Source organism: Choristoneura fumiferana, chromosome 18 (genome assembly GCF_025370935.1).
Source record: "Choristoneura fumiferana chromosome 18, NRCan_CFum_1, whole genome shotgun sequence".
In the NCBI taxonomy this organism is placed as follows: Eukaryota; Metazoa; Arthropoda; class Insecta; order Lepidoptera; family Tortricidae; genus Choristoneura; species Choristoneura fumiferana.
In genome coordinates this window covers 16,104,044-16,119,991 of record NC_133489.1, presented here as the reverse complement: position 1 = coordinate 16,119,991, position 15,948 = coordinate 16,104,044, and the positions used below count along the sequence as shown (strand labels likewise).

At 36.9% G+C, this 15,948-nt stretch overlaps 1 protein-coding gene across 8 annotated transcripts in view; it reads right to left on the bottom strand.

The window, feature by feature from the left end:
- LOC141438129 (cytosolic carboxypeptidase 1-like) overlaps positions 1 to 15,634 on the bottom strand; it is a 78,942-nt gene extending 63,308 nt beyond the window's left edge. For 2 of the 8 annotated variants that reach the window (XM_074101827.1, XM_074101829.1), the window contains exons 1-7: positions 15,488 to 15,634; positions 15,275 to 15,325; positions 12,701 to 12,838; positions 1,619 to 1,701; positions 1,441 to 1,531; positions 1,251 to 1,331; positions 231 to 398 (exon numbers count right to left, since the gene is read on the bottom strand). In XM_074101827.1, coding sequence (XP_073957928.1) covers positions 231 to 398; positions 1,251 to 1,331; positions 1,441 to 1,531; positions 1,619 to 1,701; positions 12,701 to 12,838; positions 15,275 to 15,325; positions 15,488 to 15,542 — 667 coding nt within the window. In that variant the 5' untranslated portion in view covers positions 15,543 to 15,634. Of the gene's footprint in view, positions 1 to 27; positions 199 to 230; positions 399 to 1,250; positions 1,332 to 1,440; positions 1,532 to 1,618; positions 1,702 to 12,700; positions 12,839 to 14,615; positions 14,730 to 15,274; positions 15,326 to 15,407 lie in introns of those variants that run through there. The other 6 variants (XM_074101828.1, XM_074101831.1, XM_074101830.1 and 3 more) reach the window with 6 other exon arrangements.
- Positions 15,635 to 15,948: the final 314 nt, after the last annotated feature.

Sequence of the window (15,948 nt, the reverse complement as noted above, 5' to 3'; positions counted from 1 at the left end):
AAGGAAAGGATGATGATGGTATGTAACCTCTGGAAGCAAGTGGGGCAAGGATCCAGATGAGGTCCTGCAGCACGAGTTCCGTCCCGGCGTGGCGGTCGCGTTTGTCGTGCATCACCGCGATCACCTTCCGGATTATTACTTGGGTGCCTTTAATTGATATAAACTCATAGGCGCACTGCTGCCGCGCCAGGTTGTTCGCTGTAAGCAACAGTTCGCATCAGAGCGCGTACCTTTCGGTGACAGCGAGGCGAGGATCCACACAAGGTCCTGAAGCATAAGCTCAGTACCGACGCTGCCGTCCCGTCTGCTATGTGTAGTAACCAGTGTGCGGATCACCGCCTGCGTGCCGTTTATCGCTATGAAATGCTGGGCGCACTGCGTCTTCGCTATGTTGTTCGCTGAAATTATCATCGCTATTCATATCAAAGATCCCGCAATACATTAAAGCAACTTCAGAAATATTCCGTCGAAACTATTTCAAAGAAGCCAAATATTGTTATTGGATTAGCCTGGAGTATTCGTGCTACTGACAAACGTATAACAATAACAACCATTGTGTACGTGTGTATGTTAATCTCGTAAAACATAGTGCGGAGACATTTGAATTAACAATCGCCTCATTATTCTGTTATCTTATTGCAATGCAAAGACTTCAATTTGTAACTACAGTGCACTGTGTCAAGCAAAGTCTATGTGAACTCGTCCTAAATGTCAGTTGGCTGAACCACTTTTGTAGAGAACATAATAATATGAATATGTCACCACAATGCAAATAGTTACAGTATACTTTGAAGGTACCAAGACTGCCTCCATCTAATTGTAGCCATCTAATATTTAAGAACAGTGCAATTCAAACGTGCTGGTGTTTCCGATATATTATATCGCTTTATTTCAATTTAAGTTAGTCGTTCAGATGTATATTATATTCTACATAACTGCGAAGATAATTAATTTCAAGCACTTTATTAATTAGTATCAGAAGTTCCAATTGTTGGAACAAAAAAGATTAGGTTAAAAAAAAGCGTCATCGAATCCTTAGGCACAAATTCCAATTGATTGGATCGTCAATACTAAACAACAATACTAACATTAAGAAATTAAAAGATCACCCTTTATACGACATTTATTTGTCAGTTTAGAAATACCTACAGATTATAATATATTATTAACTAAACACACATGCTTTGACAAAACGGTACAATTGTATAGTTTGTGTTAAAAAGCCATTAGGTCGCGAGCTCCGCACATACCCTTTTTAATCGTCGGGTCTTTATTCTCTTTGCCTGTCTTTTTCCCCTCCTTCTTCTTTTGTCCCGGTGTATCAGTGACCGCTAATTTATTACATATTTTGAATAATTATAAATTCTCATTATAATATAACATAATTTAAACTTTTTGCTGACTGTCGTTAGAAGAAGCAAGATATCATTAATAATTTACCTGAGCATTTTTTCCCTTTTCCTTGTTTTAAACATAACGTTTCTCGTAATATTGATGTTATATAGGTTGATGTCGGTGAATCTCTTGAGTTCTGTAACACAATTACAAATATTATTTAGCAAAATTGATGTCAGAATCGAGCTAGTTATTATTTGCGACGTATGTATGAACGTATCACCTCCAAAATAGATAGTAACATTTGTATGGCCCCGGTTTGCTTGTTCCATAGTTTATCCAGTGTTGTTTGGCGTACATGTTTATCTGTAACAAACAGGCAACCAATAAAAATACTAATCATGTACTTAAACATAGCGTTAGTGAAAATAGACTAAAATTCACTTTTTTTTTTATTTTTTTTTATTCGACTGGATGGCAAACGAGCAAGTGGGTCTCCTGATGGTAAGAGATCACCACCGCCCATAAATATCTGCAACACCAGGGGTATTGCAGACGCGTTGCCAACCTAGAGGTCTAAGATGGGATACCTCACGTGCCAGTAATTTCACCGGCTGTCTCAATCTCCACGACGAAACACAACAGTGCAAGCACTGCTGCTTCACGGCAGGATTAGCGAGCAAGATGGTGGTAGCAATCTGGGCGGACCTTGCACAAGGTCCTACCACCTGCAAACACTGCACTGCACTTGTTTCTGAAAAAAATTAACCCCTGGTATGTTTAGACGCTGATTTTAGAATTTAAGGCTATCCTGTTGTTTTTTTATTTATCAGCAGAATTTGCTCTTATTAAAACAGAGTTGATGACATAATATACCTAGTGCCATCCACGAAGACGCGTGATTTTGTAAAAATTAGAAATTAATGACATTGTACTCGTAATAAGCACCAGACTCTACCTCCATGCGCCAACAATTCCCGCATACGAGGGGTTAATCGACCCCCAGAAATCAGACTAAAATGTCTTATTTTCTTGTGTAAGAAACAAATGTGCCCTTTTATATCAAATTTATTCCTCAAAGGCAGCTGCAGGGAGAGGACGACCTCGCTGCGGCGCGATGACCGTGTGACGGCACGACGCGACTCAGCCCGCGGTTCCGCGAGGAGCGGACGACATGCTTTGTTCTGCTGTCGCAACTGGAGCGCCACGGAGGCCGACAAGTGGTCTTTCCAATACTTGACGATCTAAAATTATCTTCTTGAATAACGATAGGCACGTACACCGACCGTAATTGCTCTATAGGCAACCGTCAACAAAGTCGTCGCGCGACTGGTCCGTGGACGAGTTTTAATAACGCATGCCAAAGTCAATTATACGTTACGAATCGTTTGAAGGAGGGCCGCAATTAATATTTATAATCAAGAATTTCAAAAGGAAATGTGCATGATGTAATCACAGCTCCAAGTCTAGACATCCTAGACATACTTCAGCACTAAATAGTCTCTTTATTGTCTATTTACTTTTTAACGGTGATCAAGGTCATACAAATTTGGCAACTACCTAGGTGTCAAAACAAAATATTATGTATTTTTCATCACAGGCAATGGCCTCAATTGTTCCCGCGGGAACTATGAATTTACGACATAGTTTTTCTCCCCAAGGGAGTTATGAATTTAGTTTTAAAAAGTTAGTAGGTACGTCATTTCAGACTAATAAGATTTCAAGTCAGCCAACTTTTTATTTACATTTTTAAAACTTAGCTATAACCCAATTTACCCCATAAAATTTGCCACGCTTCATGAAACTTTATTATTTTTATATTTAAAATTTATATCAAATTGTTTTGCAATCATTTTACTTAAGTAAATATTTTTTTAGTATGTTGGGACAATCTTAAGACCATTCGAATTTTAAACTTAACACAGTTCTTAGTATTATCTATATTAGACGACCCGAAAAAAGTGACAACCCCCTGATTGCTGATTCGCTAGTACGAAATTCGAAAATCGAAGTGCATATCGTTTTCCTGACGCTGATATTATATAATACGAAAGTGAGAGCGGGACGGCAAGGTACTTACATACGAAGTTCAAATTTTGCTCTTCGTAGTATAGGGACGGTACGGTACTATACGAACTTCGATTTTCGATGTTTGTAGTAGCCACCTGTATTGGCGGGTAGCCATTATTTTATTCAGTTGTTTTCTTAGCGCCCTTCTTTTGCCGAGCTGTGAAGTGTTTGAACACAAAATATTTTTTTTTGCATTTTTCCTCGCAATATGATGAAAATCATTGTGTGTATCACGGGCTGTAAGGGGATTACAAACTCCAGTCATTAAAAGCCCTCCGCCTCCAGCGACGGGCTTCTAATAGACTCTCGTTAGTAATCCCATTCTTACGCCCCTTAATGCACAATGTACTATAATGCACTAACAAAGTAACTATCAAATACGGCAATAACGATTGAAATCGTGTCATGTAAACAATAAACAGGTAATAAAGCTGTCAAGTCAATGGTAGACCCGCCAATCATCACGGAAGCGTAGATAAATTAGTCCAAGTTTATATTTGTTTATGTCCGGGCGAATAATGCAGTAGATGGCCTAGTCGCTGCGACAGTGGCAGGCCGTCTCGGCCGCGACGCTGGCGCCGTGCCACCGGGACCGCGCGTCCCGCGTCATCGCAAAACAGAACCAACTCCAAAATACATCTAGAAAACGCTGACGCCATAGTAACAGACTGCGGATATCCAGAATATAAACGCTGATTATGATATTAAGTGCTTCGTTAACTTCAGACGTAAACAAACCTTTATTTTGTTAGTTTGCATCGGATAATTTCCAATTTATAAACATATCTTTCGTTTTTAATTTAGTTTGTAAATTTAGTATTATTTCTACTTTTTGTTTTCATCATCCCAGCCTATATACGTCCCACTGCTGGGCACAGGCCTCCTCTCAGAACAAGAGGGCCTAACAAGGAGGACTTTTTGTTTTATTTGTATTATAAAATCCAATCTTTATTGTAAAATCCACCTAATATTTATTTTTCTATCTTTCGGCCAGTTTTAAGCAAATCGATCATCCCATATATTTACTCGTTGGTGTAAATCAATGACGACTGTCTTTGATTAAAGAGTCCATGGAAATTGGCTGTCAATAATGGTTCAATTGATCTATTTTTATTATCACGTCTAATCAACAGAAATCTAATCCGATACTTCATCTGTTGCCTCACCATCGATACGATTGATCTGCGCGTAAACTACGGCTTGCAAATACAAATATATTATGGTATGGCAAACAAAAAAAAACTACGCGTGCGACCTTGTCTTGTAGGTCGCATTAGATTATAGTAGTACCTATATTCCAATGCAGTTGTAGAAATCGTTGTCATAACACTTACTACGATTATAGGAGACGTTGCCAACAACAAAACCGTAAACATGTTCCTGTCAAGAGATGCCAAATAAACTAAATGAAATCAGATTGGAGCTGATAATATGCATAATAACAAAATGTCAGTAAACCTCAAGGGCATATGTAATCTTAATTTGCAGTTGCGATTATTCGAACGCACCTTCTTTCGAAACTTTGAACGTCGCCTTATCCTTATTTATGAGGAGACGGAAGAAAAAATCGTGTTTTTTTTAAATATACGATGCATTGTTTTGTAGCTTTGTAATTAAGCAAAGTTGTAAACATTAAAAATTTTAAGTGCTTACTGCAGAACTGGCATGGTTATCATCATCAACACACCGTAACAGATGAATATTGATAGTTAGTTCAGTATTGGTAACATCCTCATTAATATCACTATTTATATCTATCTATTACTAAATATAGATACACATTTTGTTGTCCGATTTTATAAAATCGTTTTTGTTTCAAAAATTATTCTCAAAAACCCTATTATTATTACATTACATTATTATAAGATTATTAGCTTGTTTATTGAGGTTTTAATCATACCACTTGACAGTTTTATAGCATCAACTAACAAAAATGCCAATCAGTAAGCGCATTACTCCTTGACATTTGGCTTCCATTCAACAATTATCCAAATACGTTATTAAAATACCTATAATGTAACACATGCCCATCGATACCTATCGGAAATGAGATTAATTGCTTTATAAAATTAACGCTTTTGTTAGTAACTAACGAACAAATATTGTACCAGTATTGCTTCCTGTCTAAAACGTACATGTTATTATAATAGTTTAAACTGGTTTATTTAATTTATACAAAATCGAAAGACTCAAAAATTTACATAACTATTTAATTACAATTAAAACCATTCAATGTTTTTTGTCAAGTCAACTATAACTGTAAACTAATATAATTTTCAAAAATTTAAAAAGCTCCATGTTATTAATGGTTTGTAATTTTAAAATATTATTTTGATTCAGTCGAGTTCAGGTTAGATTAGAAACAGGGGTCGCTTTAGTTTGTATTGTGTATTTTGGGAATTCTTATATTTTTTGTTTAAACAACAATAAGTAAGCAATCACAAGGTCAGTTTCAATTTAAATTAAAAATAATTTGCCTAATGACGCGGAATGTGTAGGTATATTGACAATTTGCAAAATGAACTTATTGAACGCACACGTTTGACGTTAAGTTTGAAAACAAATGCATTTCTTATTTCTCGTCTATCGTATCCAAAAAATTCTAGCTTTTGCAATGGTGGCGTCCTGGATCTTTTGACCACATCGCAGTGTCAAGGCCCGCCTTGATTTATAGTGGAACAGAAATAGATCGCCGCACGTGGATATAAATATCTTTGATTGCTTAGATGTTCATGTGCTTCATAACACTTCATAGCGCCCATTTCGACGGGAAGTGGTAAATATTAACGATAATTCGCTACATGAATTGACTTTAATTTATGAAAATGGATTAAGTACTATTTTTAGAAATTATAGCAATTTAGAAGGAAGAAGCCACCAGCCTGGAGACTGGATGATATCCAAATAGTAAAAAAAAACTAGCTATTTATTGACATTGAACCTACATTTATAATTACAAGAAGCTACCAATTCTTTTGATGTTATGTCTTTATACCCGACTGCAAGGAGAAGTAATGCAATTTTCGCGTGAATCTTGTATGTAAGCAGGTATCTATGTGATAAACTTTATTGATGTACCTACTGTTTTCGAACGTAACCTGTTTGGCGCGCTGTCAGTGTCAGGTCATTAGATATGGCTGTCTAGATTTATGTGGATAGATATGATTGGAAATGAGAAATAAAAAGCATATTCTTTACCTAAAAGAATGTTTACGTCATAAATACATCCTGAAACACCTACTTTTATCAATGAAGTCAAAACTTATTCCTAAACACTAGTTCTTCGTTTCCTAATCACATTTAATTCTGAATACACGCGAGCGTATGCGTAATAGTATGTTTGTGTTATCAATACCCGTCCTTAAATATTAACACTAACCTCGTATTACGTTACAATTACAACAAAAACCTGATTGTTTGTCGGCGGCTAATAACTGCAGCAATATAGGCGCCGTGACTAATCAAATCGGCTTTTATTGGGGTGATGGAGCGAGTGATAAAAAGTTGGGAAGTGCTGCGGCTGGCACTGTCGGTACGATTGGCATAAATAAACACAATAATGAACTCCCCACCGATATAAATGTATAAATTAATGGTAACACTTGGTGAAGCAGGCACGGGCCGAGGACGAGGGCCTGCTGCACCAAAACTTGAAGTATAGAGCTTTAGCACGCGATGTAGCTGCAATAGCGACACCTAAATCCGAAAAATACTTTGATATACTGCTACTTGAAATTATTACCTCTCATTGTATTCCTTCATTCTTTCTTTTAATACCTTTAAAACAAACTAAATAATCTTTAAATATCAACAATCACTACAGTTAAAGCATGTATATAGGTACGTATCTGATAAAGAAATCAATCATAATAAAGTCTTATATCAGGGATTGATTACATTGAGGCAGTTACTAGTTGGAATTAGTAACACGTATGTAGGATCTATCACTATCTACTGTTTTAATAGTTTTGGAATGGACTGTAGGCAATTTCATGATATCGAATCTCGTTGATAACTTGCTATGTACTCGTATTTAAGGATTAACGTTATGTTATGTGTACCGCATTCGACCAAGACACGTGTTGGCATGCACTTGGGATCGATGAGCCGAGGACGTCGCACCTTGCACGCATACACGCAAGGAGAGTTCGTCACGCCAACCCTCTCCTGTGTTTTACAAAATCATCAATTTTAACCTCTCATGCACGCAACTAAAACGCCAAGAAACTGAAGGGCGTTTGTCGTCTATTAATAGAAAACTGATTGTACTGAAATTAGAGCGTACCATTTAAATTGGTTTTCCATGTAAATGCCTAATTCTGATCGAGCGATAATAAGCTGGGTGGAAGCACGGAACGTCTGCCTGCGATCATAATAGTGTTGTTTGTTTTTATTTGATAATTTTAGGCACTTTGTATTGTTCTTTTGCCGAGTGATTCGCACCGTTAAAATATTATTCCAATACGTTCCTCGTCTCAAAGAAATATTATTCCTTTTTATCAGTTTTTTTTTTTGACTGAATGGCAAACGAGCAAATGGGTCTCCTGATGGTAAGAGATCACCACCGCCCATAAACATCTGCAACACCAGGGGTATTGCAGAGGCGTTGCCAACCTAGAGACCTAAGATGGGATACCTCATGTGCTAGTAATTTCACCGGCTGTCTTACTCTCCACGCCGAAACACAGCAGTGCAAGCACTGCTGCTTCACGGCAGGATTAGCGAGCAAGATGGTGGTAGCAATCCGGGCGGACCTTGCACAAGGTCCTACCACCTGCAAACACACACACAGTACACACAGTGCACAGTATATTATTGTTGTTTTTCCAGAGTACAATTCTATTGCTACAATCTCTGTCATACCTAAACTTTGTTGTGCTTTAGTGTCGTTCATTCATACCTGACGCGGTAAGGCTCCTAAGACGTCACTTTGGCATTACGTAGGTACAGAATGCGATATTAAATATCATCTCAGCTCAGCTCAGTTATAACGACGAAAAGTAGCATATTAGGTTACATTCGGCAAAAAAAAAGGAGATTGCAACGTAACATTCGAACCAGTTTTACGAACGGCTATTTGGGAGCATTGGCACTCATCTATCACAGCCGTAGCTACATTACACAAATTTAGGAACAGTTGGCTTTGTTTGTTTCAGAAAACGTAGCTCAATTAGTAAAATCTTTTATTTGTGCTTCAGTGAGAGTTGCCGTCAAAAAAAAATGTTTGGCGAGCGGCCAAAATGCAGTTGTTCGGAGTGCCCGCCATATATTATCACTAGGGAGTAATATAAGTCTGCTGGTCTAGACACATACTACTGTAAAGTCAATGTCATTAAAAGGGCCTTTTATCTTTTTATTTATCTTTCGTTGGTTTGTTTCACTGAGCTATCAAAATAGCTGAAAATAGCTGTACGTTGTCTTCACTGTTTTTCCAATTCTACTATGACTTCATCTGTAATTAAAGATTCGAGCGAATGAGTTTAAAATAAACCGATAAAATTTATTGTCTAGCAACATCCGAAGACTATTATTTATTATGACATATATAGTTAAACAACAAATTATTTTTTAACGTCTAAGCCCAATGTATTCAAATACGTGTTTTAGAGGGTCATTTTACAATCAGTATCATTTGCACTAGATACATAAGTCAAACAATTTCTAATTTAAGTTTTTTGTGCGTGGGAATCACATAAGTACTAAGTGTGCACTTCCATTAACATGACGAGACGTGAAGAACCCGAACCATCAAATTAGTTGAAATCCAGATTTCGCCTTCTAATGTGATAATGTGACGTGGATAAAGACTTCTAGAATAGTCTAATACTAGCATCACAAAATTGATTCAAGATAATGAATACCTAGTTTAGTTAGTTATCTGGCAATTAGATTAAAACATCACCGTTTATCATTGCGAAACTGAAATCGAATCCTTGAACAATTTATATTTTAGCCAGAGTAGCTGACGGCAAGCAAATCGGCGCATTTCGTTAATATTGGCGATGACGGTAGACGAGTTTATGATGAATATGATGATACAATTTCTGAATTTTACGACGATTTTTGAGTAAAAAAGTGTGTATAAATGTGGGTAAATATAGTAATTATGAGGAAACAGTTGACGCTGTTTGGCTCAATAACAGCATGAGATAGAAGATTTGGAGACGTGCCGTACGTATTTCCATAACTAAGTTGGTTGATAAGAAGATGTGCTCCAAGTACAACACCATCAATTCTTAACACGCTAGGGGTTTTAAATTTTAACGTGACTTGTGATAGTAAGTGTCCTCATGGATGTGTACCTACACTATCTATGAGGTGTTGCATTGGAAGACGAAAGATTCTTAACGTCTAACGAGATAATTCTTACAATAAAGCTTTTTGACGACCAGATGGCCTAGTGGTTAGAGAACCTGACTACGAAGCTTGAGGTCCCGGGTTCGATTCCCGTGTCGGGGCAGATATTTGTATGAAAAATACGAATGTTTGTTCTCGGGTCTTGGGTGTTTAATATGTATTTAAGTATGTATCTATCTAAATAATTATATTTATCCGTTGCTTAGTACCCATAACACAAGCTTTGCTATAAGCTTACTTTGGGACTAGGTTAATTGGTGTTAATTGTCCCGTTATATTTATATATATATATATAAGGCACATACCTAACCCACGTTTCTTTCACTCTCCGGGTTGCTTAACGAAGATGTTCACTCCAAGATGACTCCAAGCTATTGCAGTCTGGAGTAATCTACCGGACCCACTGGAATACATTTTTTAAGGTGCCACGCCGCTCCACAGTCTAGACGAATACGGCACTAGGTTTTGCGATAAGCCCGTGAATACGAAGTACTAGCATGCCTCAGCTAAATCTTAGCAACTTTCACAAAAAAGTATTTAAGCAGAATTTTAATCACGAGTAATGCACCGCAAATACTGTTATTGCATTGCTGCAAACGAAACAGATACTTTTTAGGCGACCCAATACGCGGTCAGAATATAAATTTGCTGTAGGCAAATGCAGTACTTCTCTTGAGAAGTTGAGGCCGAGGATACATTTTGATTCATCTCTCAGCTGAAAGTTATGAGCTTGAATTTTGTTTGATTTATTAGAGTTATAAGTCGTACGTAACACATCTATTATTAAGCGTTATGTGTTTGAGATGTTGATGAACGCGACGGTCACAAACAAACTTTATGATCGGAGGCTATAGATCGTATGCGAGTAAAGGATGTTGATTTGTTGTACCAGCCATTCGGCATAAGGCCTGACGTACTCATCTGAAATCAACCAATTTTTTTCAACTTTATACATTTAAAGTTTCTACTTTTTGATCTGGTTCCTACCCGTATATTATGTGTAATTGACCAAACAGTCTTGATTATTTAATCAAATATAGTAAATAAAAACATCACTTTATAATAAAAAAAAAACAACCGAAAACATGCAAAACATGATCTGTTTTTGATTTCTCTTAAAGTTTTTCAAACCCTTTCTCACAAAAACGTCTATATCGGGAAACAGAAAAAGACGTTTAAAAGTGTACTTATTTAAATGCTATAACCTCAAAAAATATTTTTTACTGTCAATATTTTAACGTGGAAGTGGAAGCCCTCCTTAAAATAATTCTGAGTTTGAACAAACTGATCATAAACCGCTACACTAATCGATTTACTGTAGCTATTCCGTAACATTATCGACCGCCCCTAATGAAATTATTCTCGAACATCGAGAGGTTTAAACGCTCTGATATTCATCCTTCTATTCAACTACCCGAGGCCAACTTGACCAACTTCGGAAGTGTTGAGTTGAAGCATCCAGTCTTGAAAGAAGGATAAAAGTTAAGATATCGAACAATTAATAACTTCTGAAGAAAATAACATTTTCACTTCTCATGCTCGTAAAGTTCGTGTTTATGCTGGATCTATGTAGGCGACATAAAATGACTTTTTATGCTCTAGTGCATAAAGTAAAATCTACGTCTAAGACCAATGTAATCAGGTGTCAACAGCCACAAACAAAAAAGTTTCAACATCCTTACGTATTTTTTTTAACAATTTTAAATTTATATAAAACTAAAAATCAATTAAATCAATCAAAATAAATCAATAAATATGATTATATACTAATGCCTGAAAATTAAAAGGAAGGTACATAGATAGTGAGCAATTGTTTCCACTGTTGCTATTTCATTTCCTCGCAATCTAAGTGAAAAGCAGAGTTTAAAACTCGAGCATTAATCCCATTTTCCCCTCGACGTGTCTATCCACTATCGCCATACCGGCTCGGTTGGCTATATGAACGTTTTGTGTAAAATGGCTCGTTTTATGCTCTTGTTGTACAATTTGCTATTAACCATAACGATAGTGATTGACAATGAAAATTTATCAAAAGAAGTCGTTAACAACTTATAAAAAAGTTGATGAATTCCGATCGTTTATCCAACTATTCACAAAGTAAACAAAGGCGGTTGCCTATATTTTCAGATTGTTTACTTTTCAAAAAATTCTCTCGTTGAACTAGTATTTTTTTTAAATAAAAAATAGGCTTACGTTTGGTCTCAATCTCGCTTGATGGACCGCGAAGATGAGGCCTAAGATGGCACACGTTTGCCTAGAAGGTGTCTGTTCACTTTGACCTTAGAGATGTCCAGATTATAGCGTTCCGGAAAAACTGACCTCGGCAGAGAGTTCCACTCCTTAGCCGTCCGCATAATGAAAGAAGAAGCAAACCTTCGCTTTTTTCTCGATGACAGCTCTCTTACAAAGTAAATAAACTTTTCCTGTAATATTGCACGTTGAACACGAAAACAACCTTGTTCGCTTGAAATCACTAGGTAACCAGCTTCGGACCTTCAGCCAGGCGCGTGGATTGGCTACGCAGACTAATAGAGCAGTCTCATGAGGCAGCCGCATGAGATACGAAACTAAATTCATTAATTAGGAGAATTTTCAGCCAGAAAGTTATAAAATAGGTTAGCCGTGTTTGAATCCAAACAGTTAACTAATTTTATTATACTCTGGTTAAACATTTCAATTAGCGTTCAATAAATGTCTGACTGTCGACATGAAGTCATCTTCATGCTTCATTATTTCTTTCAAAAGTTATATTTGCATGATTAGGTCTATATTATATATTACTGTATATTATAATTGCCAATTGCCGCTATTTACCGGCTGCTGATCAAGTAATTCACCTCGCGTAGTAAAATGAAAGAAGCTTATCTAAATCATGTAAAAGACGGTTATTTTCTTTTTAGTCAGTAGATGTTGCTGCCTTAGTGTGGAAAGTACTCACCATGCGAGGTGAGCCGTGCATTAATGCGCGCTGTGATGGCCCGCGCTACTTCCGTGGAGTCTGGCGCTCGCTGTTGGTGCTGCCTCAGCCGCTCGAACAGGCAGTCTGCTGCCGTTTCGTCCGCCATGCGATGCGCTGCTGCAGACGACGATAAGCAACATTATAAGACGCCACCTTTAACACCTCCATGGACAAAGTGCTAGACAAAAAATACTGTTCTCTTGTTCTATCGGTCACAACAGTGGCTATGGACGTGCGAGTGTGTAGGGAAGTGCTACTTAAAGATTTGGCTAGCGCAGATGGGTATGTTTGAATGCGTGTAACGCTGAGGGGTGACTTTATTCGTGTAAACCGTGTAACCATTCGAATAAATAAACAAAATAGTGAAAGCAGAACCGCGTCTAAGCTGAATAAGATTTGTGCACGTTTTGAATATTTTTAGGTCTTTGAAGCTTGTGGGATTAGCTAATCTAAATTTTCGGTTTTTTCAATCTCGTGGAAATGGTAACAGTTACTTTCATATAAGTGCCTTTCTATTTCGATTTCTATATTGTCGTCTCAGGAACTCATATACGAGTACCATATCTACATGGACCGCAACAGCTACTTTACCTCGGCGTACTGTTTGAAACTGATGAAAATAAGGACCTACCGAGTTTGTCTGCGGTTTCAGTTTCGGTAGGTAGTTGGAAAGCTACTAGTACCTACCACAGTAGTTATATCACTAGAAAGTATTCAAATAGTATTATTACACCTTCTAGCTATATCATTATGATCAATAATGGCCCAAGTACTTTGACTTACATTTTGAAGCGGCACAATATAAAACTGGGTTACCTTTATACAGACATTTTTGGTTCAGAGCGTGGGACGGTGGCACTAATGAGTTTGATAACTGACTTAAGTCCCATGCGTGCATTATGGTTGATGCAGCGGGATAAACCATTATCAATATGAACAATTACAACAAAAGTTGGTAAAACTTGATTGATCTAATTAATTGAATACTGTAGCAATAATGTGGATGGTATCTGTTTAATGGTCAAATAAAAATGAACCAAACAATGAAATCGGTAAAAAGTTTAAATGGCCACTGAAATTACGACCAATTTTGATAAAGTTAAGGTTATTTTACTGTGTACTTAAAGTAAGAGTAGCCTATAATTTAAATAACAGTAAATACCTAAAAGTTGATTTTAGAAAGCATATGAAAACGTGTGATAAAGAATGAAATAATTATAATGGGTTGTTTATTACTTTCACGTGAAAAATCGTCACCAGTAATATCAATCAACTCGTAATAAGGAAATTACATCCTACAGTTTGGTTAAACTGCCACGCGTAAATGGTAGAGGGTTCGTTCTACCAATAATTTAATTATGTGTAAATCCAATTAAAATTTAATTTCAGATTGGGTCAACATCTAGTGGTCATTATTCGGTAGTAAGTCGAATTTAACTTGTTTATTCGGTTTTATCTCGTCGACAGTGACACATTGAAACGGAAAAAAGTAATTATATCTCAAGCAGATGAAGTAAATTAGAAAATAATTCTTTGGCATGCCTTTTGGCACTGATTTACAAGAGATAATGTTTGAACGAGACAGGTGAATTATTATTTAGCCTTGTGATTTTTACATGAGATAATTAAATTTATTTCTGAAACTCCTAATGCTGTAGATGAACTCGTTTGATATAAATTTGAAAATTGCATACATAGTTAGTTACAGATATAACTGTCAAAAGTTCGGGTTAAAAAACCACATTTTTTCGACTAAAACACAAATTGCAGTTACATAGGGGTGAATGCAGGTTGAAACAACGTGCTTGCATCGGCATCACTTAATTTTGGCATACGGTTCACGTAACCATCACGAAATCAGCACAAACTTATCAAGGAATTATGTGTCACGTACGTGGCGTGTGTGGTTGTGTTTGTCCTTTTCTCAACGAATGTCGTGGAGGTATAATTGTAAACAAGTAAACAATAAACAAACAATGTGTGAGCGGCGTCGCGTCGTGCTCCCCGCGGCGGCCGCCGGGCTACTGAAGCGCTCGCTGAAAGGAAAACGTGGGGGCGGAAAATCTCTTCCTCCCGCGTACTCATTAATAAAAGTCCCCATGTTTTGATATCGAAATTACTAAGCCGTGGTGATGGATGACTGTTTTATACCCTCACTGTGTCACTTTTACGCCATGCTATCAAATTGATTTAGAAACAAGCGCACACAATCACTCATATAAAAGTTTTTACTTATTATTTTGACGTTTACTGGTTTCTTTTTATAAACTTACTAGCTGTTGCACGTGACTCCATCTGCGTAGTATTCGTCTATCGGTATCCCGCGGGAACTATGCAGTTTTCCATGATAAAAACTATCCTATATTCTGCCCCAGCACACAAGCTAACTGTATACCGAATTTCATCTAAATCAGTTCTGTGGTTTAGACGTGATTGAGTAAAAAACATCCAAACATCCAAACATCTTAACATTTATTCTTTCACATTTTATAATCTTAAGTAGTAAGATAAGATACCTATTATTATTTTATGCTTACTTCATGCTGAACTTACTTTTTTTCTTTGGTTTTACGAGGTCTTGGGTCTGCGCTGCTGAATCCGTTGCTGTAATTAAACAAAAATACACGATAGGCGACAAATGCATCAAATAAAAATATAGGCATAACTACTAACGACAATGTTTTACTTTCAGCGGCATCCCAAGCCTGTAGTAATTCACGTGTCACATTCATAGCAAAAAAACTTCCGAGTCTATCCGTCTGTTACCTGACATCTTATTTTCATCACAGTAAAGTTTATTAGTTTCACGTACAGTTTCCATTTGTTAGAACCATTACATTTCTGAAAAAAAAATACTTTTCTTACTTTTCAGTGATTGTGTATTGAGAATTTTTATCGCTTTAAATATAACCTCTAAATTAAATGTCAAAGTAATGGTTGTTTAATTGTCATTGAATCGTTTATTGGATAATGGCCAGCTGCCAGTGCTAGTACCAAGTAGGTTATACTTTCTTCCATGTTTTAAACAGGCATAAGCTGGCGTAGGAAGGCGGAAGGATGCGACCAAGATGCGACCTCAAAATACGAGAAAAGCCGACGAAAGATGAACGTGACAAAGGCGGAACTGGGCATTCCTATTTAAAGTTGTACCTACCCTGAGTTTAGCTCTATCAAAATGTTGAAGTATGGATGTGTCCGTTTTGTTAAAATTTTCAGGGTTCCGGAGC